This window comes from Poromitra crassiceps, assembly GCF_964638095.1.
Source record: "Poromitra crassiceps genome assembly, chromosome: 14".
In the NCBI taxonomy this organism is placed as follows: Eukaryota; Metazoa; Chordata; class Actinopteri; order Beryciformes; family Melamphaidae; genus Poromitra; species Poromitra crassiceps.
Window position 1 is genome coordinate 38,424,284 of NC_139633.1, and position 25,000 is coordinate 38,449,283.

Genomic DNA, 25,000 nt, shown 5'->3' on the forward strand with positions numbered 1-25,000 from the left:
TTTTTGGTCATGTGCCATTCCAGGTTTTCTATGTATTCACAATTGTATGTAATACAACGCTACGGTATGTCATTGTAACTGTATGTAATTGTATGTACATAACTAACACAACTCAAAGTGCAAATGTGTTAAATGTTACACATACTGTATGTTTATGTATCTGATGAATAGCATGTAAAAATTACACATGTTGTATGTACATCATGCTTATGATGTATTGTATTTTGGACGCCAGGAAGACTAGCTGGTGCCACAAGCATCAGCTAATGGGGGTCATTTTTAAATAAATAAATAAATGAATAAATCAATCAATCAATCAATCAATCAATCAATCAATAAATAAATAAACAAACAAACAAATAAATAACATTGTAGACTTGAAGTCCAATGTTAAATTTGACAACTAAATACTAAAGACGCCGGTGTAACTGTATAAAAGAATCAGCCTTAATTGTCATTTTAGCTGAGCCTTAACCATGAGCCAATTTTAAATCAGTGCAACAGTAGAGTTGAGGTCATCACATAACAAGGTGTTGCAGCAATGATCAGGTACAAATGTGGCAAGAAAGTCACTTGTGTCTTTGTCACAAGCCCATAGAGATAACGAGGTACATCAAAATGCACCAGTCACTTTCATAATAGTACCGGGCCAAGAGCTATTTAGAACAGAATAGGACCTAGCCATGATATTTGTTTCGCAGCCAAAGTGGTTGGCACTGTAGCCACATTTGGCCGGTGGCTGGAGCTAATCGCCCGCCCTGCCAGTGGCTCAGTTTGAGCAGCAGGGCGGCGGTGGTGTGCACAGTAGCCACTGTGGTGAGAAGACTCCTCGCATGCGGTGGTGAAGCAGCCATCCTCACAGGCCTCTGCAGGAGCCACCATCAGATAACCACGTCTCTCAGGGAGAGGTGTGTGTGGCCTTGCACAGCGGGTGATCCTCAAATGGAGTTTTGGAGTCGTTTTCAGACAGAAAAGGCAGCATGAAAAGCCTCTGTGTGAGTGGCTCCTCTGGAGCCTTCACACGCAGAGTAACAGCCGTAAGAAGGGGCAGCTGGCGTTTTTAGAAAAGCTTTTGTATATCGGAGTGAAGTCTCCCATGCAGCCTTCCACTGCTTCACATTTCATCCAGCTTTGCACACACCTGGGAGCTGCCCAGTACAACCACAAGCTTCTACTGGAAACCATTATGCCCATCGTACACTGACACAAAGTAACCTGTTAAAACCATCGTACACTGACACAAAGTAACCTGTTAAAACCATCGTACACTGACACAAAGTAACCTGTTAAAACCATCGCACACTGACACAAAGTAACCTGTTAAAACCATCGCACACTGACACAAAGTAACCTGTTAAAACCATCGCACACTGACACAAAGTAACCTGTTAAAACCATCGCACACTGACACAAAGTAACCTGTTAAAACCATCGCACACTGACACAAAGTAACCTGTTAAAACCATCGTACACTGACACAAAGTAACCTGTTAAAACCATCGCACACTGACACAAAGTAACCTGTTAAAACCATCGTACACTGACACAAAGTAACCTGTTAAAACCATCGCACACTGACACAAAGTAACCTGTTAAAACCATCGTACACTGACACAAAGTAACCTGTTAAAACCATCGTACACTGACACAAAGTAACCTGTTAAAACCATCGTACACTGACACAAAGTAACATGTTAAAACCATCGTACACTGACACAAAGTAACCTGTTAAAACCATCGTACACTGACACAAAGTAACCTGTTAAAACCATCGTACACTGACACAAAGTAACCTGTTAAAACCATCGTACACTGACACAAAGTAACCTGTTAAAACCATCGTACACTGACACAAAGTAACCTGTTAAAACCATCGTACACTGACACAAAGTAACCTGTTAAAACCATCGTACACTGACACAAAGTAACCTGTTAAAACCATCGCACACCGACACAAAGTAACATGTTAAAACCATCGTACACTGACACAAAGTAACCTGTTAAAACCATCGTACACTGACACAAAGTAACCTGTTAAAACCATCGCACACTGACACAAAGTAACCTGTTAAAACCATTGCACACTGACACAAAGTAACCTGTTAAAACCATCGTACACTGACACAAAGTAACCTGTTAAAACCATCGTACACTGACACAAAGTAACCTGTTAAAACCATCGTACACTGACACAAAGTAACCTGTTAAAACCATTGCACACTGACACAAAGTAACCTGTTAAAACCATCGCGCACCGACACAAAGTAACCTGTTAAAACCATCGTACACTGACACAAAGTAACCTGTTAAAACCATCGTACACTGACACAAAGTAACCTGTTAAAACCACCGCACACTGACACAAAGTAACCTGTTAAAACCATCGTACACTGACACAAAGTAACCTGTTAAAACCATCGTACACTGACACAAAGTTACCTGTTAAAACCATCGTACACTGACACAAAGTAACCTGTTAAAACCATCGTACACTGACACAAAGTAACCTGTTAAAACCATCGTACACTGACACAAAGTTACCTGTTAAAACCATCGTACACTGACACAAAGTAACCTGTTAAAACCATTGCACACTGACACAAAGTAACCTGTTAAAACCATCGCACACTGATACAAAGTAACCTGTTAAAACCATCGCACACTGACACAAAGTAACCTGTTAAAACCATCGTACACTAACACAAAGTAACCTGTTAAAACCATCATACACTGACACAAAGTAACCTGTTAAAACCATCGTACACTAACACAAAGTAACCTGTTAAAACCATCGCACACTGACACAAAGTAACCTGTTAAAACCATCGTACACTGACACAAAGTAACCTGTTAAAACCATCGTACACTAACACAAAGTAACCTGTTAAAACCATCGCACACTGACACAAAGTAACCCTCTTAAAACCATCGTACACTGACACAAAGTAACCTGTTAAAACCACCGCACACTGACACAAAGTAACCTGTTAAAACCATCGTACACTGACACAAAGTAACCTGTTAAAACCATCGTACACTAACACAAAGTAACCTGTTAAAACCATCATACACTAACACAAAGTAACCTGTTAAAACCATCGCACACTGACACAAAGTAACCCTCTTAAAACCATCGTACACTGACACAAAGTAACCTGTTAAAACCACCGCACACTGACACAAAGTAACCTGTTAAAACCATCGTACACTGACACAAAGTAACCTGTTAAAACCATCATACACTGACACAAAGTAACCTGTTAAAACCATCGCACACTGACACAAAGTAACCTGTTAAAACCATCGTACACTAACACAAAGTAACCTGTTAAAACCATCATACACTAACACAAAGTAACCTGTTAAAACCATCGTACACTGACACAAAGTAACCTGTTAAAACCATTGCACACTGACACAAAGTAACCTCTTAAAACCATCGCACACTGACACAAAGTAACCTGTTAAAACCATCGTACACTGACACAAAGTAACCTGTTAAAACCATCGTACACTGACACAAAGTAACCTGTTAAAACCATCGTACACTGACACAAAGTAACCTGTTAAAACCATCGTACACTGACACAAAGTAACCTGTTAAAACCATCATACACTAACACAAAGTAACCTGTTAAAACCATCGTACACTGACACAAAGTAACCTGTTAAAACCATCGTACACTAACACAAAGTAACCTGTTAAAACCATCGTACACTGACACAAAGTAACCTGTTAAAACCATTGCACACTGACACAAAGTAACCTCTTAAAACCATCGCACACCGACACAAAGTAACCTGTTAAAACCATCGTACACTGACACAAAGTAACCTGTTAAAACCATCGTACACTGACACAAAGTAACCTGTTAAAACCATCGCACACTGACACAAAGTAACCTGTTAAAACCATCGTACACTGACACAAAGTAACCTGTTAAAACCATCGTACACTGACACGAAGTAACCTGTTAAAACCATCGCACACTGACACAAAGTAACCTGTTAAAACCATCGTACACTGACACAAAGTAACCTGTTAAAACCATCGCACACTGACACAAAGTAACCTGTTAAAACCATCGCACACTGACACAAAGTAACCTGTTAAAACCATCGCACACTGACACAAAGTAACCTGTTAAAACCATCGCACACTGACACAAAGTAACCTGTTAAAACCATCGCACACTAACACAAAGTAACCTGTTAAAACCATCGTACACTGACACAAAGTAACTTGTTAAAACCATCGCACACTGACACAAAGTAACCTGTTAAAACATGATCGCACACTGACACAAAGTAACCTGTTAAAACCATCGTACACTGACACAAAGTAACCTGTTAAAACCATCGCACACTGACACAAAGTAACCTGTTAAAACCATCGTACACTGACACAAAGTAACCTGTTAAAACCATCGCACACTGACACAAAGTAACCTGTTAAAACCATCGCACACTGACACAAAGTAACCTGTTAAAACCATCGCACACTGACACAAAGTAACCTGTTAAAACCATCGCACACTGACACAAAGTAACCTGTTAAAACCCTCGCACACTGACACAAAGTAACCTGTTAAAACCATCGTACACTGACACAAAGTAACCTGTTAAAACCATCGCACACTGACGCAAAGTAACCTATTAAAACCATCGCACACTGACACAAAGTAACCTGTTAAAACCATCGCACACTGACAAAGTAACCTGTTAAAACCATCGCACACTGACGCAAAGTAACCTGTTAAAACCATCACACACTGACACAAAGTAACCTGTTAAAACCATTGCACACTGACAAAGTAACCTGTTAAAACCACCGCACACTGACACAAAGTAACCTGTTAAAACCATCGTACACTGACACAAAGTAACCTGTTAAAACCATCGCACACTGACACAAAGTAACCTGTTAAAACCATCGCACACTGACACAAAGTAACCTGTTAAAACCATCGTACACTGACACAAAGTAACCTGTTAAAACCATCGTGCACTGACACAAAGGAACCTGTTAAAACCATTGCACACTGACACAAAGTAACCTGTTAAAACCATCGCACACTGACACAAAGTAACCTGTTAAAACCATCGCACACTGACACAAAGTAACCTGTTAAAACCATCGCACACTGACACAAAGTAACCTGTTAAAACCATCGCACACTGACAAAGTAACCTGTTAAAACCATCGCACACTGACGCAAAGTAACCTGTTAAAACCATCACACACTGACACAAAGTAACCTGTTAAAACCATCGCACACTGACAAAGTAACCTGTTAAAACCACCGCACACTGACACAAAGTAACCTGTTAAAACCATCGTACACTGACACAAAGTAACCTGTTAAAACCATCGCACACTGACACAAAGTAACCTGTTAAAACCATCGCACACTGACACAAAGTAACCTGTTAAAACCATCGTACACTGACACAAAGTAACCTGTTAAAACCATCGTGCACTGACACAAAGGAACCTGTTAAACCATTGCACACTGACACAAAGTAACCTGTTAAAACCATCGCACACTGACACAAAGTAACCTGTTAAAACCATCGCACACTGACACAAAGTAACCTGTTAAAACCATCGCACACTGACACAAAGTAACCTGTTAAAACCATCGCACACTGACACAAAGTAACCTGTTAAAACCATTGCACACTGACACAAAGTAACCTGTTAAAACCATCGCACACTGACACAAAGTAACCTGTTAAAACCATCGCACACTGACACAAAGTAACCTGCAGCAGCGGCTGAAAAACATCAGAGCAGCAGAATCCAAAGCGATGGATGAATGAACGATAGAGGGGAGAATGAGCGAGTGAAGTCAAAGGAAAGGCAGAAGAGTGTAAACAAGTACAGCGAAGGTTGGCGGGGGGAGGGTGTGGGGGGGGGTGGGGTTGTTGTTGAATCCTCGTGGCACAATAAGCGGTCCACCATACCGCCCATCGTGACCACCACACCACACACACACACACACACACGCATGCATGCACTCACACTCATGTTCCCGTATCATCAGCAATAACATCAGCAATTATCACATTGACATCGTTCATTACACAGACATGTACTGTATGACAAACAATATCAGGCGACAAGATAGATAGATAGATAGATAGATAGATATATAGATAGATAGATAGATAGGTAACTTAAGCATGACTCACAAGATCTCGTCGTTCTGAAACTCCAGGACGCCGTGTGTGTCTTCGAAGTCTTCGCCGCCGCCGCGAGCCGTCCCCTCCAGCGTCTTGTAGTGCAGCCTGACCACGCCGCGGGCGCCCGACGTGCGCAGCACCTTGACCTCCATGGTGCCCACGCTCTCGCTCACATGGGACGTCGCCTCCTCGAACGTGAAGATGCCGGCGTGGTCGTCGTCGAAGATGGTGACGGTGGCCGAGGAGGGCGCGCCCAGGCAGGCCACCGAGTCCGCGTGGTCGCCGTGCGACGCCTTTCCGTCCGCGGAAGGCTCCTCGCCTTCCGACGGCAGCACCTGGATGTTGGACAGGTGGATGAGGAAGTTCTCGTCCTCCTCGAAGATGTCGTCGTCGATGATGCCCACGCGGATCTCCTTGGCCGTCTCGCCGGCCTTGAAGACCACCACGCCCTCCGTGAACTCGTAGTCCGAGCCGGCGTTGGCCGTGCCGTCCTCCGTGCGGAACTCCACGCAGATGGTCTTGCCCAGGTCGCCGCCGCGCCGCACCACGTTCACCGCCACCGTGCCGCAGTTCTCCAGGCACTGGTAGGAGCCGGGGTCGAAGAACACCTTGGAGATGGGGTCGTTTTCGCCGGTGTCAGAGCGCACCTCGTGCATGCTCACGGCCTTGCGCGCCTGGTCGGCCGCGTGCTTCTTCAGGATGTTGCCGGCGCCCGTCATCAGCCGCGTGGCCTGGCAGCGGTAGAAGGCCCGGCTCTTCTGCTGCTGGCTCAAGACCTGGTAGTTGGCCAGCTCGATAAGTTGCTCCACCTGGTAATGGACACACACAAAGGAACACACACACACACACACACACACACACACACACACAGAAACAAACACAAATCCAGTCAAAGTGTTAAAGTGATAATACGGAAGATTTTGTAAATAAATGGCTGTAAAGTCACTATTATATCCTCAACTCTATGGTAATTAATTGTGTGGAACAGGTCAAAGGAAAAAAGGAAAAGATTAAGATGATGGATGCAGCTAGAAGGTTCTTGAATGTTGTTGACATTTCTGGAGAGGAGATCGAGAAGGCGTTGAGAGATGAGTTCCCACCGAATCAGTCCGAGTCATAGAATGGACACTATATCGTGAATTGGGAGCACTATGGGTGGATATATGATGAACACTGTAAATAGATTACACTATGAAGAGGACATCAAACTCCAGTAGGTGGCGGTAATGCACATACATAGGTTTGCCAACCGCGATAAAACTCCAAAAAAGAAGAAGAAGAATATATCCTCAACTGAGTTAACACAATGGTATGGTGATTGAGCCTATGACCATTGATGAAAGCCCTTGCATCTCTCTGTATTGCAACATTTATGAACTTGTGTCTGTGGCGACACTTTCCCCGCCCCCAAACAAACAAAAAAAAAAGGAGAAAGATTGCCAAAACGCACACAAAACCGCGCAAGGGAAACGACCCAATCTGTCAACTGCCTACCAGAGTAATATAGAAGAGAGAGTGGGCTAACGGAAGTGCAAGCGTGACTCACGTATAGCGGGGAATAGCCAGGAAGGGCTCTCATGCTACTGTACGTTTTAATGCATAAAATAAAGCTGATAATATACAAGTTGATTCTTTAAACATCTTTACCCTTTCAAAAGTACATCACAAATTGTCCATTCGGCTGCAACTCGACAGCGCTGCTTAATCCAAAAACTAGTCCGTTTGAGTGAATGGAGATGTCGCAACTCTTCTATTAGCTCTGCTAGCTACCGCTGACCAACTTCTTCTTCTCTTGAGATGTGTGCACGGAGGGCGTTGCATTACCGCCCCCCACTGGCCAACTTCAATGTATTAAGAAGAAGAAGAAAAAACCCTTCACGTCACACATGCGCCACTGTGTGGATCTCATCTGCAATTACTGCTCATGGCCATAGGTGTTGTCAGAAACAAGAAAACCAAAATCTTCCCTATTATTACTTTAAAGCAGTTAATAGGGCATTATCATTGCCGTTTCCCAAGTCCCACCCCTTTTCGCTCTACCGGCACCGGAACCTCGGTCAACTTTCCCGTTATATTCACCAAGGACACCTCTGTTCAAAGGTAAGATTAGTTTACTTACTCATTACATTGGTATCACAATCGTTATGGACACATTATATAGTCAGTTAGCTAATGTTAGCAAAAGGTCAATTCGATGAAAGTTAGAGAAGCAAACTAGTGGACCACTGGGAAAAACTGGGAAGTGAAATCAAGTAGGGGTGGGGGAAAAAATCGATACACCACAGTATCGCGATATTTTGCCTGACGATATTGTATCGATATTTGGACGCCAAGTATCGATATTGCAAAAAAAAAAAAAAAAAAAAAAAAAATTGCAGGCCATGCCAGGCCACCAGGCTACTATAAACTTTAGTTCCAAGGCCAGCAGTAAACAAACGGTAGCATATTTTCATTTTGTTTTAACAGTAACAGTTTTGTCATAACAGTCATTTACAAATTCCCCAGTTACTGAATGGGCTGCACAAAATGTTTTGTGTAAGTGAAGTGAAGTTGCAAAAACTACATAAGTACAGTAGTCCACACACACATCCAGTTAAGGTGGACTGTAAGTAGACTGTAACAAACAGTTCAGTTTGTCAGGTGCATGCAACTATGACATGACTTTATGAAAGTTGTTGGTCTGTCTACTTGACAATGTTGCTGCAATAAAATGGTTGAAGTCAGATGTACAGACTGAAAAATTGTTCTTATATAAACCAGATGTTGACAGATGTTGTCCTTTGGGGACATCATTGGCAGTTGAAAAAGTAAGAAATCGCAATATATCGAAATATCGCAATATTCAATATATCGCAATATCGATATATCGCAATATTGAAAATATCGCAGTATCGCAATACTATCGTATCGTGACTCAAGTATCGTTTCAGTATCGTATCGTGGGCATCTGGTGATTCCCACCCCTAAAATCAAGTGACAATCAACAACCACAGCTGAATTGTCTCCTTAGGCTGACAATATTGGTAACAACAGATATCAAGCCAGGGCCGGGGGGAAGTACGGGTGCTGCAGCACCCCCTAGTGGCGAGATGAGCATTATCATCATGATATATATCTCCCTCTTTGCTCTGAATGAGTGAGAAAATGAGAAAATACGGAATAATTACATCACAACAGTATCCTAATGTTAATTTAAAATGAGATATTCCTCTAAATATGGCAAAAAAATGTAAACAAAAAAAACGTAAATGTTCTTCCTCCCAGCACCCCCTGCTTAAAGTGACTTCCAGCGGCCCTGTATCAAGCAGTCACCCAGGCTGTTATTGTAAGATATCGACTTCTCTGCTTAAACAAGATAGCATTATTTGTGTGCTTGTCTGGGCATATCTTCATTCAATTTGTCTGGTCAAATAATCTTCTGGTAAATACCATACTGTTACAATAGGTAACGCATGAAGCTCAATGAGGACACTATCAATATTTTCCAGGGACAGGTTCCACTGAAGAGGATGACTAGGGTCACTCCAGGTTTTGTGAGGCCTTAGAAGTAGGGCTGTTCGATTTAAGAAATTTCGAATTTTTGAAGTCTGAAGTGCCCACGTAAAAAGTTGTTCTATGTATACCGTCATCTACTGTTGAGCCTCTTATTCTAAACTTGGCTGAAGCGTGTTAGATTTCACTGTTGCCACTTGTACACTTAACAGAATTGCCAGAGAGATTCACAGAATTCAGAAAAATAATCTACATTTTCTGTACTGTCGGTTCATGATTCCCAAATTCCCAAACTCACAAACGCCTGGAAGCGAGTGGAGAAATCATCCTTCCACGAGAGGACCCGGGTTCAAGCCCACATGACCGCTGAAGTGTCCATGAGCAAGACGCCAAATCCCTACCATCTCCAGGTGCGCTGGAGTCACGGCTGCCACAACACATACAGTATACATGTAGGTTGCGCCAGGCGTAACCTATGTGTAATTCGAAATAACGCATCCGAGATATAAACGTTATGAATATAGCCACGTTATGAACAACAAACTAACGCTGGTGATCCGTATGGAAACATTGTTACTCGAAATGGTTAAAAGTTATATCAATTTGGTCATTCAGTGGCATTTTACTGCCATATAACATAACTAACTAGCGGCTAATATTAGCCACAGCAGGCAACAAGCGCTGAACCGGAAGAACAAATACGTTTGCGCTGAACGCTGACCCCGCAGCTCTAAGCTGCTCGCTACAGTGAGATACACATTATGGACTAGTGGTTGAATGCCGTTATTCTCAATCTCAAACCATCTCAAAAACGGCACCGCATCGTCAAGCACAAAGTACTGAAAAAAATCTGTCACGATGGGAGTGACTGCATCTGTATACACCAACAACATCAACCAATTGATGTACCTGCAACGCCAAAGCACTTGTGACTTGTACTGTCAGTGGGTTAAGCGGCTGTCTTGTTAAATCCACGTAGAGATGACGACAACAGTGTAAAAGTCTATTTCAACCAGACTGCTGAACTCACACACCAGGAGAGTCACCTTCAACCAGACTACTGAACTCACACACCAGGAGAGTCACCTTCAACCAGACTACTGAACTCACACACCAGGAGAGTCAACCAGACTGCTGAACTCACACACCAGGAGAGTCACCTTCAACCAGACTGTTGAACTCACACACCAGGAGAGTCAACCAGACTACTGAACTCACACACCGGGAGAGTCACCTTCAACCAGACTACTGAACTCACACACCAGGAGAGTCACCTTCAACCAGACTACTGAACTCACACACCAGGAGAGTCACCTTCAACCAGACTACTGAACTCACACACCAGGAGAGTCAACCAGACTACTGAACTCACACACCAGGAGAGTCAACCAGACTACTGAACTCACACACCAGGAGAGTCAACCAGACTACTGAACTCACACACCAGGAGAGTCACCTTCAACCAGACTACTGAACTCACACACCAGGATAGTCACCTTCAACCAGACTACTGAACTCACACACCAGGAGAGTCAACCAGACTACTGAACTCACACACCAGGAGAGTCACCTTCAACCAGACTACTGAACTCACACACCAGGAGAGTCAACCAGACTACTGAACTCACACACCAGGAGAGTCACCTTCAACCAGACTACTGAACTCACACACCAGGAGAGTCAACCAGACTACTGAACTCACACACCAGGAGAGTCACCTTCAACCAGACTACTGAACTCACACACCAGGAGAGTCAACCAGACTACTGAACTCACACACCAGGAGAGTCACCTTCAACCAGACTACTGAACTCACACACCAGGAGAGTCAACCAGACTGCTGAACCCACACACCAGGAGAGTCAACCAGACTGCTGAACTCACACACCAGGAGAGTCAACCAGACTACTGAACTCACACACCAGGAGAGTCACCTTCAACCAGACTACTGAACTCACACACCAGGAGAGTCAACCAGACTACTGAACTCACACACCAGGAGAGTCACCTTCAACCAGACTACTGAACTCACACACCAGGAGAGTCAACCAGACTACTGAACTCACACACCAGGAGAGTCACCTTCAACCAGACTACTGAACTCACACACCAGGAGAGTCAACCAGACTACTGAACTCACACACGAGGAGAGTCACCTTCAACCAGACTACTGAACTCACACACCAGGAGAGTCAACCAGACTACTGAACTCACACACCAGGAGAGTCACCTTCAACCAGACTACTGAACTCACACACCAGGAGAATCAACCAGACTACTGAACTCACACACCAGGAGAGTCACCTTCAACCAGACTACTGAACTCACACACCAGGAGAATCAACCAGACTACTGAACTCACACACCAGGAGAGTCACCTTCAACCAGACTACTGAACTCACACACCAGGAGAGTCAACCAGACTGCTGAACTCACACACCAGGAGAGTCACCGCTTCAGCAGCTTCTCTTTACGCTTGTCGGTGACGGTGACCTCAAGAAACAGATTGTCTCTTCACTTAGGTAAGACAGAGGCCATTGTATTCGGCTCTAAAATTAAATTGTCTAAATCGCCCGGTCTCGTCATCAAGATTGGTGACATTCAAATTAATGCCAAAGATAAGGTAAGCTACCTTGGCTGCATTTTAGACAAATGCCTATCAGGTGAGTATATGGCTCTGAAAGTCCTTGGCAAAATTAACATGCATGTCAGGTTTCTGGCCAGGAAAGCTGCCTTTCTCACCAGTCCAGTCCTTCACTCTTTGGCTTCTGCACTTGTTCAGAGTCATTTTGACTATGCTGCCATCTGCTGGTATACTGGTCTCTCTCAGAAACTCAAAAACAAATTACAAACGGCTCAAAACAAGTTGATTCGAGTCATTCTTAAAGTCCATCCACGTACCCACCTGGACCAAGCTCACTTTGACAGTCTTAATTGGCTGACAGTTGAGAAGCGCACTTTATACATCAAGCTGCTGTTCACTTTTAAGATTGTTAAGAATTTTGTTCCTATGTATCTTAAAAGCTACTTTTCTTGTGTGAGTGAGCGTCACCAGTATTCTACGAGAGGCAGTTCTACTGATTTCATCCCTATCAGATTTAGGACCCTGATGGGGAGGAACTCGTTCAAATATAATGCAGCGACTCAATGGAACATGTTACCTTCGTGCTTGAAACTGAGTGAGTCTATCTGCACTTTTAAGAAAGGCTTAAATAAATGGTTACAAACATCCGCACTTTAAACCGTTTTATCCTGTCTTTTTTAGTTCTTGAATTGGTTATTTATTTATGGTATAGCTGGTCTTTTATTTTATTGATTGATATGTTTAGTTCTAGTTTTTATTTTTTTATTTTGGTAAATTATAAACTGAGTTAGTAATTTATCTTTTAATGGAGTTGTATTAGTTTTAAATTATGTTCCCACTTGCACTTCTTTGTTACACGTATTTACGTTGTCTGTCTTGTCTCCATGGGGACCACAATGGAAATAAGCCTTCGGGCTTTATTGTGTTTTTATCCTCGGTGATATGTTGTCTTATGTCCTGTTTTTATCACCAAATAAAGTCAATCAATCAATCAATCAAATATACAAATTCCACCGAGGAGAACGGAACTCGTCAAGCAATACTTGAAGCCCATGTTGTCTGCACTGATAGAGCTTGAGTCATTTCATCAATATTTTACACCAACAGAATGACAAACCTTTCTCAATATTTAGTAGATATACACACTTTGACCCACATATATCATCATCACATACATCTATATGGTAAAGAATTGGTCACAGAACTAGAGAGAGAGAGAGAGGGACGGACAGATAGACACACAGATAGATACTGCCATAGATTGTATTATTCCCCGAGGGTGGAACTGTGTCTATATTTATGTATTTATCTGCATATCAATTTAATTGCTACATTGCATGCTTATTTTCCTCCTCCTCAATGTTTCCTTTCTTTAAATGATCATGTTGAGATAGGAGGTTGTGATGAGACCTTGGCTGCATTATGAAGTGGATTACCATAATCGCTGTGATAACAACAGAAAGGGAAAAAATGACGAAAACAGCTACAACAGAACTGTGTGTTTTTGCATCTTGCACTTGTAGCCTATTACTGTACAGAACAGACATAGAACTGCTTTTCTGTATGGTCAAAGAAAAGTAAGCTATAGAATCTATGTCTTAAATACAAGAGACATGCTGTGTGTCTTCACATTGCGTCTTCCTCTTCGATGAAGTCTCCACGCAGCACGTTGAGGGCTGAGCAGTTAAAAAGTGACTCTTTACCACATGCCAGTTCAGAGAAATTGTGGAATTGTATATTTTTTATGAACGAGTTCAGAATGGGAGAGTGTCAGGGTGCACCACAGAGCTCAGTTACTGCATCGCCAAATGACAGACCTGATGTGATGCGCACATTAGATGCATTACAGAGTGAGTTAGATCAATTTAGACGCATTGATTGATTACCCACTGGGGGGACAAGTCGGGAGGCACAAATAGAGAGCCGCAGGAACGAGTGCGGAAATCATCGATGCTAACACTCCTGGTTCTTCACTGTTTTCACCTATGGGATTTTTGAATGGGTTTTTGGCGCGATGCTTCTAATAAATTCTCTGGGCAACGCAAGCTTAATCAAACGCGAACCAGTGTTTAGTAATATCATCTTCACACATGAGGACCACTTTTATGAGTTTTGAAGCTTTTACGTGCCGTTAAAAGGGTGGCTAGCTAGCAAACGGCTAAATGAGACTACACTGTTGAGTCGACGGGGATATATACGCCAATAACGTCATCACTTCAAAGGACGAACACGGAAATTATCTTTCCCTCACCTGGTTCAGCCCGTTCAGCCCGGGGTAATCAGTGCACAGCAGCGCACACATCAACAACAGTCCAGGTTTGAGTGCTGACGTGACGTCTATGCGACGTCTATGCGACACGGTGTAGTTCTGGATTAGCTTAGCACAAGCTTTTTACTTCTAGGGCTCGCATTTACGCTTCAAAACTCATGAAAGTGGTCCTCATTTGTGAAGATTATCCGGCTGAACACTGGTTCACATTTGATTAAACTTGCGTTGCGCAGAGACCTTATTTGAAGCATTGCGGCAAAAACCCATTCAAAAATCCCATAGACAGAAACAGTGAAGAACCAGGAAGTCCGTGACTTCCGCGTTCCGACTACAAAAATACGTCATCCCTGGGGCTCTCTATATTGTTATGCCAACTTCTCTCCCACAGGGGGCAATGCATTCTAAACGTTACATTTTAATCTTGTTGGTTGATGGTTAATTAACCAGGGTCGGTTGTCGGTGAGGAAAAAACACATTGTAGCCATCCATAAGGATGGCTGTGGCTTATAGGGCGGCTGTAGCTCAGGAGGTAGAGCGGGTCGTCCACCAATCAGAAGGTCGGTGGTTCGATTCCCGTCTCCTCCAGTCTGCATGTCGAAGTGTCCTTGGGCAAGACACTGAACCCCGAATTGCTCCTGATGGTGTGGTAGCCTGCCGCCATTGGTGTATGAATGGGTGAAGGTACCTACTGACTGTAAAGCGCTATATAAATGCAGGCCATTTACCATTTTACTATTTACCATAAGGAATACCCTCCATTATTGGCCCAATCAAACAACATAGATCTAATTTCCAGTTTAGACATTTTTTTTTCCGCTAAAACCTGTTCCAGTAGAAGGGCAGAACTAATAGAAACTGAACAGATCTAGTGTTCTGATAATTGTCTAAAATTAAAAGTGGTTAGAATGTAAGATCTCATGTCCGCCATGCACGCTATTGATTCCCGATAGGGATGTCAGTTTTGGTTAATTTTGCTTTTGATAGGCCGACACCCACTAACCGGTAACTACAGTACTGTAACCGAAGAAACGCAAAATAACGTGAGATACAAAAAAGTAGTCCATCCTTTTAGTCTGGCGCACCAGTGATTCAATGAGCTTTGGTGCCATTTAGACCAGACCTGGGCCAAAACCCACCCTCATGATAGCTCTGCCTGGCCCGGGACGTCTAAACCCACCCTCATGATAGCTCTGCCTGGCCCGGGACGTCTAAACCCACCCTCATGATAGCTCTGCCTGGCCCGGGACATCTAAACCCACCCTCATGATAGTTCTGCCTAACCCGGGACGTCTAAACCCACCCTCATGATAGTTCTGCCTAACCCGGGACGTCTAAACCCACCCTCATGATAGCTCTGCCTAACCTGGGACATCTAAACCCACCATCATGATAGCTCTGCCTAACCTGGGACATCTAAACCCACCCTCATGATAGCTCTGCCTAACCTGGGACGTCTAAACCCACCCTCATGATAGCTCTGCCTAACCTGGGACGTCTAAACCCACCCTCATGATAGCTCTGCCTGGCCCGGGATGTCTAAACCCACCCTCATGATAGTTCTGCCTAACCTGGGACGTCTAAACCCACCCTCATGATAGTTCTGCCTAACCCGGGACATCTAAACCCACCCTCATGATAGTTCTGCCTAACCTGGGACGTCTAAACCCACCCTCATGATAGTTCTGCCTGGCCCGGGACGTCTAAACCCACCCTCATGATAGTTCTGCCTGGCCCGGGACGTCTAAACCCACCCTCATGATAGTTGTGCCTGGCCCGGGACGTCTAAACCCACCCTCATGATAGTTCTGCCTGGCCCGGGACGTCTAAACCCACCCTCATGATAGTTCTGCCTGGCCCGGGACGTCTAAACCCACCCTCATGATAGTTCTGCCTGGCCCGGGACGTCTAAACCCACCCTCATGATAGTTCTGCCTGGCCCGGGACGTCTAAACCCACCCTCATGATAGTTCTGCCTGGCCCGGGACGTCTAAACCCACCCTCATGATAGTTCTGCCTGGCCCGGGACGTCTAAACCCACCCTCATGATAGTTCTGCCTGGCCCGGGACGTCTAAACCCACCCTCATGATAGTTCTGCCTGGCCCGGGACGTCTAAACCCACCCTCATGATAGTTCTGCCTGGCCCGGGACGTCTAAACCCACCCTCATGATAGTTCTGCCTGGCCCGGGACGTCTAAACCCACCCTCATGATAGTTCTGCCTGGCCCGGGACGTCTAAACCCACCCTCATGATAGTTCTGCCTGGCCTGGGACGTCTAAGACAAACTACACCATTTTACTTACGTATGAAGCTAGAAAAATCTAATGTGATGACCTAAATCAGCTGTTGTATGGCATTTTTTGGTCCCCGGCAACAATCTGGGTTTCTCATGTGGCCCCCAGGAAAAATAATTGCCCACCCCTGATTTAGAGGTACATAAGGCTGCACAGGGCAGCATACCCCATTTTAATATTAAACACTGACTCTGCCCACCCCGGCCAGTTTAGAGGTATATAAGGCTGCAAGCCGCAGCATAGGCCATTTTAATATTAATAAATACTGACTCTGACCACCCGGGCCAGTTTAGAGGTATAGAGAGTCAAAGTGAAACATGACTTCCTGCTTTCTCCCTGTACCAGCGCTGCGAAAAATATGAATGGCCGTGAACGGAGAGTAAGGTTACTTTTTAGATCCCGTTTGAAATTGTGCCGCGGGGTGCCAACGGTAAATTGTCAATTTAAAACATAACTTTGCACGTCAAGAAAGTCACCGTTTGTCATCAAACTGAAACGTAGGGGTTAGTTTCGTATAAAAACGACATACCTCGTGGAAGCTCGTGGCATGTCGCCGGTCTTCAGCTTTGCCGGTAGAGAAAGTGACGTCCCTTAGGCGACAGTGTATGTAGTCTTTCTTCCCCCCCCCCACCAATTTTTTTATCCCATTTTTATCCCCCATTAGTGCTAATTTTAATTTATTGATCCTGGTTGCTGCTCCACCCTGTCGATCTGGGGAGAGCCGAAACTGGCTCCATGCTTCCTCCGAGACATGGGCAGTTAGCCAGCCGCTTATTTTCACCTGACAGGGGAAGCTTCACCGGTAGGACATAGCACGTGGGAGGATCACGCTATTCCAACCAGTTCCAACCCCTCCCTCCGAACAGGCGCCCCTAACGACCAGAGGAGGCACCACTTCAGCAACCAGGATATTGCATGTTTTTGGTGTGGGGTTCCTATATGAAGGAAACCCCCAGGGGGCACAGGGAGAACATGCAAACTCCACACAGAAAGGCCCTTTTGACGACCCCACCCGGGCGGCGGGCACTCGAGGACATGCGGACGGGCACGCATTCCTTCAGCGCTCACAGCGTCCCAGGTGGGAATCGAACCCAGGACCTTCTAGCTGTGAGGCGACAGCGCTTACCACTGCACCACCATGCCCCCCTGTAGTCTTTCTGATTTATAACTTATAGTGCAACAGTTTGGCGACAAACTGTGACTTTCTTGACATACAAGGTTACGTTTTAAATTGACAAAATTAGCGTTGGCACCCCGTGGCACAATTCCAACAGGATCAAAAAAGTAACCTTATTCTCCGTCCACGGCCATTCATATTTTTCGCAGCGCTGGTACAGCGAGAAAGCAGGAAGTGACGTTTCACTTTGGCTCTCTATATAAGGCTGCACGCCGCAGCATAGCCCATTTTAATATGAAATGCTGACTCTGACCACCCGGGCCAGTTTTGCCAGACACTGGTACCAATTACAAGTGGACCCTATCCTACAGGCCCTGCTTTCAGCAGAGGGAGGGGGGCTGTGCTGTGTGTGCGACCATCGCACCTCTCTGGATTAGACTATTAATTAGAGAAAACCAGCATCAGCAGTACCAATTAATTTGCCAAATGCTTTGGGATTCAACACATTAACACATATATATATATGTGTTTCTGGTCAAGCTTCCCTTGACCAGAAAAAGTCTTGAAGAGATTTGTTGCTAGTCACTGTCAACAATGGAGTATGCAAATTAACCTACAGACCGGCATGTATGACAACAAAGATATTGAATCAAAAATCCTCTTGTGGTCCCTAATTCCCAAAGGATAAATTTGTCTTCACTTGCCTTTCTCTCCAGAGGGAGGTCAGAGGTCAGAGGTCAGCTGCAGGACAGAAAAGGGATTTAAGCTGCCTTCACATGATAGGCGATCTTCTCTTGTCTCACCGCAAGGTACAGTAGAGCAGAGAGCAGCAGCAGCTGTTGCTAGGCGAGATTGGTTGCACTCATGAAAGGTCAGCGCTAACAAGGTCAAAGTTGAAATCAGTTGAACTTTGACCTCAGCGCATGCTGGCAAAAAGAGCGGTGCGTGACACCGAGGGTAGCACTCCCACATAGTTGGGAGGCACTGCTCTCGCCATAGGAAAACACTGGTTTTACCATGGATCATGTGTGGGGGCCAGTGTTGGGCAAGTTACTTTCAAAATGTAATATACTACATATTACTAGGGCTGGGTATTGGCAAGGATCTCACGATACGATACGTATCACGATACTTGGGTGACGATACGATACGATACGATACGATGCGATACATATTGCGATATATTGCGATATTCTACAGAATTTACTCAAAATTAAATAATAGAGCTAAAGATACAACACACTGTGTACCACCCAGGTAGTGTAATAATATGTACATCATAGTGTTGAGTGTTACTGAACGCATCAATATGGGAAATATCGATACAGTATCGATTAGGGGTGGGAATCACCAGATGCAGAAGCCTGGCATGACATGGCCTGCATTTTTTTTTTTTTTTATATCCCGATACTTGGCGTCCAAGTATCGATACAGTATCTGGAAATAAAATATTGCAATATATTGCCGTATCGATTATATTGCCCAGCCCTACATATTACTACCGGTAGTTACTTTCATTTGAAAGTAATACGTTACTTCACAATATTACTGTCTGGGTAGAGCAACTCGTTACTTATTATTTTATTACACCACTTTTGCATTACTTTCACCAAAATAACAGCAGTAGCAGAATGACATCGCCGCGCGAAACCATCCCGAAAAATAATTTCAACCGTCTTGAAGTCAGTGTAAATGTCCAAAGTTCTAAATGTTATCTTTTCCCTTCGTTATTGACATTTATAGTGTTTTTTAGCATAAAAACACAATTTGATTAGGAAATGATTGTATCTTTATTTAAATGTGCATTGATATTTTTTTTTTTATTCAATCTGTAACGTGTGTTACTTGAAGTAACTGGTATAATATTACTGAAATAGTATTGGTAATAAGTTATATTCCTGAGTTACTGCTAAAAGTAATATATTACATGATTACTTTTGTAATGAGTTACCCCCAACACTGGTGGGGGCCCGGCCTTTAGTGTGTTTTGCTCAAGGAGGCTTCAGCAGGATGGATACTTGCCATCACACAGGCTTCAACCTGGGCCTTCTGGGTCCCCTACCTACACCACCGTTTTGCTTCAACCTGGGCCTTCTGGGTCCCCTACCTACACCACCATGTTGCTTCAACCTGGGCCTTCTGGGTCCCCTACACCACCATGTTGCTTTAACCTGGGCCTTCTGGGTCCCCTACACCACCATGTTGCTTCAACCTGGGCCTTCTGGGTCCCCTACACCACCCTTTTGCTTCAACCTGGGCCTTCTGGGTCCCCTACCTACACCACCGTTTTGCTTCAACCTGGGCCTTCTGGGTCCCCTACCTACACCACCATGTTGCTTCAACCTGGGCCTTCTGGGTCCCCTACACCACCATGTTGCTTTAACCTGGGCCTTCTGGGTCCCCTACACCACCATGTTGCTTCAACCTGGGCCTTCTGGGTCCCCTACACCACCCTTTTGGTTCAACCTGGGCCTTCTGGGTCCCCTACACCACCCTGTTGCTTCAACCTGGGCCTTCTGGGTCCCCTACACCACCATGTTGCTTCAACATGGGCCTTCTGGGTCCCCTACACCACCATGTTGCTTCAACCTGGGCCTTCTGGGTCCCCTACACCACCCTGTTGCTTCAACCTGGGCCTTCTGGGTCCCCTACACCACCATGTTGCTTCAACCTGGGCCTTCTGGGTCCCCTACACTACACCACCATGTTGCTTCAACCTGGGCCTTCTGGGTCCCCTACCTACACCACCCTGTTGCTTCAACCTGGGCCTTCTGGGTCCCCTACCTACACCACCCTGTTGCTTCAACCTGGGCCTTCTGGGTCCCCTACCTACACCACCCTGTTGCTTCAACCTGGGCCTGCTGGGTCCTCTACCTACACCACCGTTTTGCTTCAACCTGGGCCTTCTGGGTCCCCTACACCACCCTGTTGCTTCAGTTAAATATGACCAAATCATCTCCCATCTCTCATGCAGTAGCCACCTGCCCGGCTGGATGTTTGCTCCCACCTCTTTGTCAGGATGCTTCTGTTTGAGCTCCTTGAGGATCTTAGCCATGTCTCTGCGGGTCTCCTCCTCGTCCAGGTCCTTCTCGTCCAGGTCCAGTCCCAGCGAGCCGTCCAGGAAGTCCACACCGTGAGAGTTCAGCATCTTCCCATCCATCTCGATGTCAATCTAGGAACGGCAAAGAAAACGGAACCTTTGATGTAGACGCTTGGCAGTTGCATTTCAAATCTGTTGGAGAATTTGTCTGTATGCAAATAAAATGACAATATTGAATTATCGCACAGCCCTAATGCAAAATGTACTGCACCAATCTGATTGTAAAAATGACATTATTTATTTAGTATTATTTAGCAGCTCTAGTTAAGCATGTGTAGAGTTATGTATTATTTAAATAAATAAAAATATTAAGTGTAAATGATCACGAGGGCCTATTTCAGTGCTAACCTTTGGCATTTTAATTGCGGTGCAAAGTTTTTGTCTTCCTCTCCATTTCACTGTTCACCTTGTGAGTCATATTTTGTATCAATTCATTCAAATGATTCTATCTTTGAGGAAAATGTCATGTCGTTTAAAACTCAGTAACTTTTGGCAAAATGGTCCCTTTGCCATTGACAACTTTGTCACCTGTGAATCTTCCTTTGCTGCGTTCACTCAGTTTGATCCAGTCGAATTTGAACAAGGCAGAAGGTGAAACTGCTGCCGTTTGTTATTATTATTATTCTTTGTTATTACTGATGGAGCAAAATGAATACATGATTGTCCATTTTGGAAGTAGAGCCAGTTTCTGAAATGATTGAGTGAAGCATGAATTCACTTCAAACCTCAATAATGCAAATTAAATTAGATTTGTGCAATTTTGTTTCCATCGGAAATCACAAAGGGTATCAGAGAGTAGTCAAAAACCGAAACAGTAAAAATGACAGGGCCTAAAAAGTGTGTGTGTGTGTGTGTGTGTGTGTGTGTGTGTGTGTGTGCGCGTGTAGAATTCCATTCAGTGTTTCAGTAATTGTTTCAGGTACGACCTACGACATAACAACACTTTAACTGTCCCAACCCCCCCCCCCCCCCCCCCCCCCCCGACACACACACACACACACACACACACACACACACACACACACACAATTCTATCGAGCACGGCCTAATTAATTTCTACCAGTTAAATTAATGTAACCGGTCGGCCTTTAGAGAAGAGACAAGCAGGACTATTAGATTCTTTATGAAGTGCTAATGAATGTGTTTCTGCTGGTGAAATACACTTTCAGAATCTGCATGAGAAATTATCATCATCATCATCATCATCATCAGTGATTTCAGGGGGGATGAGAGAGATAGAGATTTTTGTTGTTATATGAATGTTGAAATTATATATCTGTTTTCAGTCAATACTTTTCACAATCTGGAAAAAAAGATTACCGTATCTGAATAAGAACGCAAAGTGCCGGTTGCACCAACGGGGCGTAAGCCTTTTTCTCACTAAGACCGGTCGTAAATATTACGCCTAGTCAGGAGGAGGCGTAAGGTGCCTGTGCCTGTAAGAGATATCCGTGGTAGTCTATCAGCGGAGACCTGCTGTAATTGAATCCTCACCCTCCTCATCGACGTAAAGTCACCTTCGAAGCATGACGTTCGATTATAACGAACTAGTTGTGTGGCTTAGCCTTCTCAAATGTTGAGGGTCGTTTTTTAGAATTTAATACATAGAATTGGGAACGTTACATTCAATTTCATTCAGACTGTCTGTCTGGCACTCAATCGCCGCCATTTTCCCCCGGAGTGAGGGAGGGTGGGAGGAGGGAGGGTGTAGTGATGCACATACAGTAGTGGCTGATAGAGCGTAGTGGCCCAGTGACGCTCCAAGCAGGTCGCGAGGCACATTTTTGTGCCAATCAGGGGGCATTCCCTGGCAATTCACATGGACGCGCATTGCTACGACCGGCGTAGTTAAGACCAGAGTAAGCCGTGTTGGTGCAACAGGCGTAAATCCACTCTAAAGACTGGTCTTAACTAAGACCGACGTAGGAGTTACGACCAGGCATAGTTAAGACCACTTGGTGCAACTGGCCCCAGGACTCCAAATAAATGTCCATGCTGTTGGAGTCAGATTATATCCAGTCCAGCACTAGCCCTCATGTAGCCTACTAGGCTAACGCTATAGCTTTAAGTTTAGATCAGGACTGGATTGGCCTCATCGTATGGGAAAATACGAACGCGTCTTCTCTTCCAACGCGTCTTCAGCGGAGACTCCTGTTTGAGGTTCTGGTGACATCATTGACCATATGGACCAAGAAAGGAGGCATAGCCCATCGACGTTTAGCGCATGGCTATTGTTTACCGCTGCCTTCGTCCTTTGGGGGTCCTTTGCTATCCCACAATAGGCGGCTAATAATGTGCCTGATGAAAAATGGAGCTTAAAATACGTTCTAGAGAACGTAATTAATATAAATGTTCCTCATTAACGATGCATCATTTCACCCGCCCGCATCCCATCCGCTATTCATCACAATGTTTAATAGTATGACCCCGTCTGCGGGGCGGGATATCCGCGGTCAGCACGGTTATAACTGCAGCCCGCGCATCTCTACTGCACGGGTATTCTGCTAGTGGTATACGAACTCAAGATTATTAGTAGAACTGGAGTGTGTGTGTGTGTGTGTGTGTGTGTGTGTGTGTGTGTGTGTGTGTGTGTGTGTGTGTGTGTGTGTGTGTGTGTGTGCAGTATGTGAATGGGCCTCTTTCACAGCAGTTATTAAGGCAGGGTAACACACAGGTGCAACCAAAATGTTAATGAGGGCCCCAGCACTGGAACACCTACATGGGTTGGAAGTTGGAAACCCTCATTAATGTTTTGGTTGCACCTGTGTTTAACCTGACTTTTAGATACAAAATGGCTGCTGTGAAAAAGGCACATTGGTGCATCGTGGCAAATAAAGATGGGTTTGTCCGTCCTGTACGTATTACGTAACAAAAATAAAATCATAATAATATCTGGTTACCTTGGAGGGTAGTGGCGGGTCGCCCTCGGTCTCGATGATCATGCCGCGCTGCTTGCCGGCGCGGTAGCGCTTGTACACGTACTTGTAGAAGAGCAGTCGCCGGTCGGCCACCCAGGCAAACAGCACGCAGATGGGGAAGAAGAAGAGCGTGAGAAGCCCCTCCCACACCTGGACCACGCCCGGAGAGATCACGGCCAGGATCAGGTAGAGCCAGATGTAGGCGAAGATGCTCCAGGTGGCCGTGACGAAGAACACGCGCAGGTGCTTCACCTTTGATACAGAATCAATTAAAGTAAGAGTTCTTGAGTCAGAGATTTGGCTGACTTGAATATACAGTATTTAAAGAAACTACCAGCTTTGTATCATTACTAAATCAGTAGTATATCTGAAAACAGTTTTGCAGACATTGATTTAGTTACTGAGAGTTGATTTGAGTTCAGTTGTGGACCAGTGATTTCACGTGTGCGTGGATGACATCACTGGTCCACAACCTAACTCAAATCAAACTCGCAATAACTGTCACACTAATTGTCAAACTGATTTTGTAATGATACAAAGCTGGTTGAAAATGGGCAGAGTGTTCCTTTAATATGATGTAAGGTATCATGAGAGGAAGAGAATGCCCCTAGCACAATGGGCAGGGATACTTTCTCTTTGAATCGAAAGTGGTGTTTTATGACAGAATCATGGAATTTTATAATAAAAATGGAATCGACTGTAAAACATGGAATATTGCAGAATTTTCCATAATTTGGCTGAAATTGATCAAAAGTAGGCCTAATTATCAAAGTCAAAAGTAGACCTAATTATTGTAGTAACTAAATGATTTCATTATTGTAAAATAGGCCTGGAGAAATAATTAAATGTTTGTGTGTTTTGAGAGGGGGGTCGGTCTTGCATGGACCCTTACATCACCGCACAACTTGGTTTATACTTTGAGAAACATGTCGAAGAGGCTGTCTGAGAGAGCCAAGTCATATACATATATATACATATACACATATATACATATATACATACATATATACATATATACATATATACATACATATATATATA

The 25,000-nt window shown here is 44.4% G+C and overlaps 1 protein-coding gene across 1 annotated transcript in view; it reads right to left on the reverse strand.

Moving 5' to 3' along the window:
• The window catches only part of LOC310789179 (sodium/calcium exchanger 1-like), a gene marked incomplete at both ends in the record, with an annotated part of 63,639 nt that overhangs the window by 37,310 nt on the left and 1,329 nt on the right, over positions 1–25,000 (reverse strand). The window contains 3 exons of the mRNA XM_083650767.1: positions 6,196–6,995; positions 20,949–21,113; positions 23,942–24,211. Of these exons, the coding sequence (XP_083506893.1) occupies positions 6,196–6,995; positions 20,949–21,113; positions 23,942–24,211 (1,235 nt within the window). The remainder of the gene's footprint in view (positions 1–6,195; positions 6,996–20,948; positions 21,114–23,941; positions 24,212–25,000) is intronic.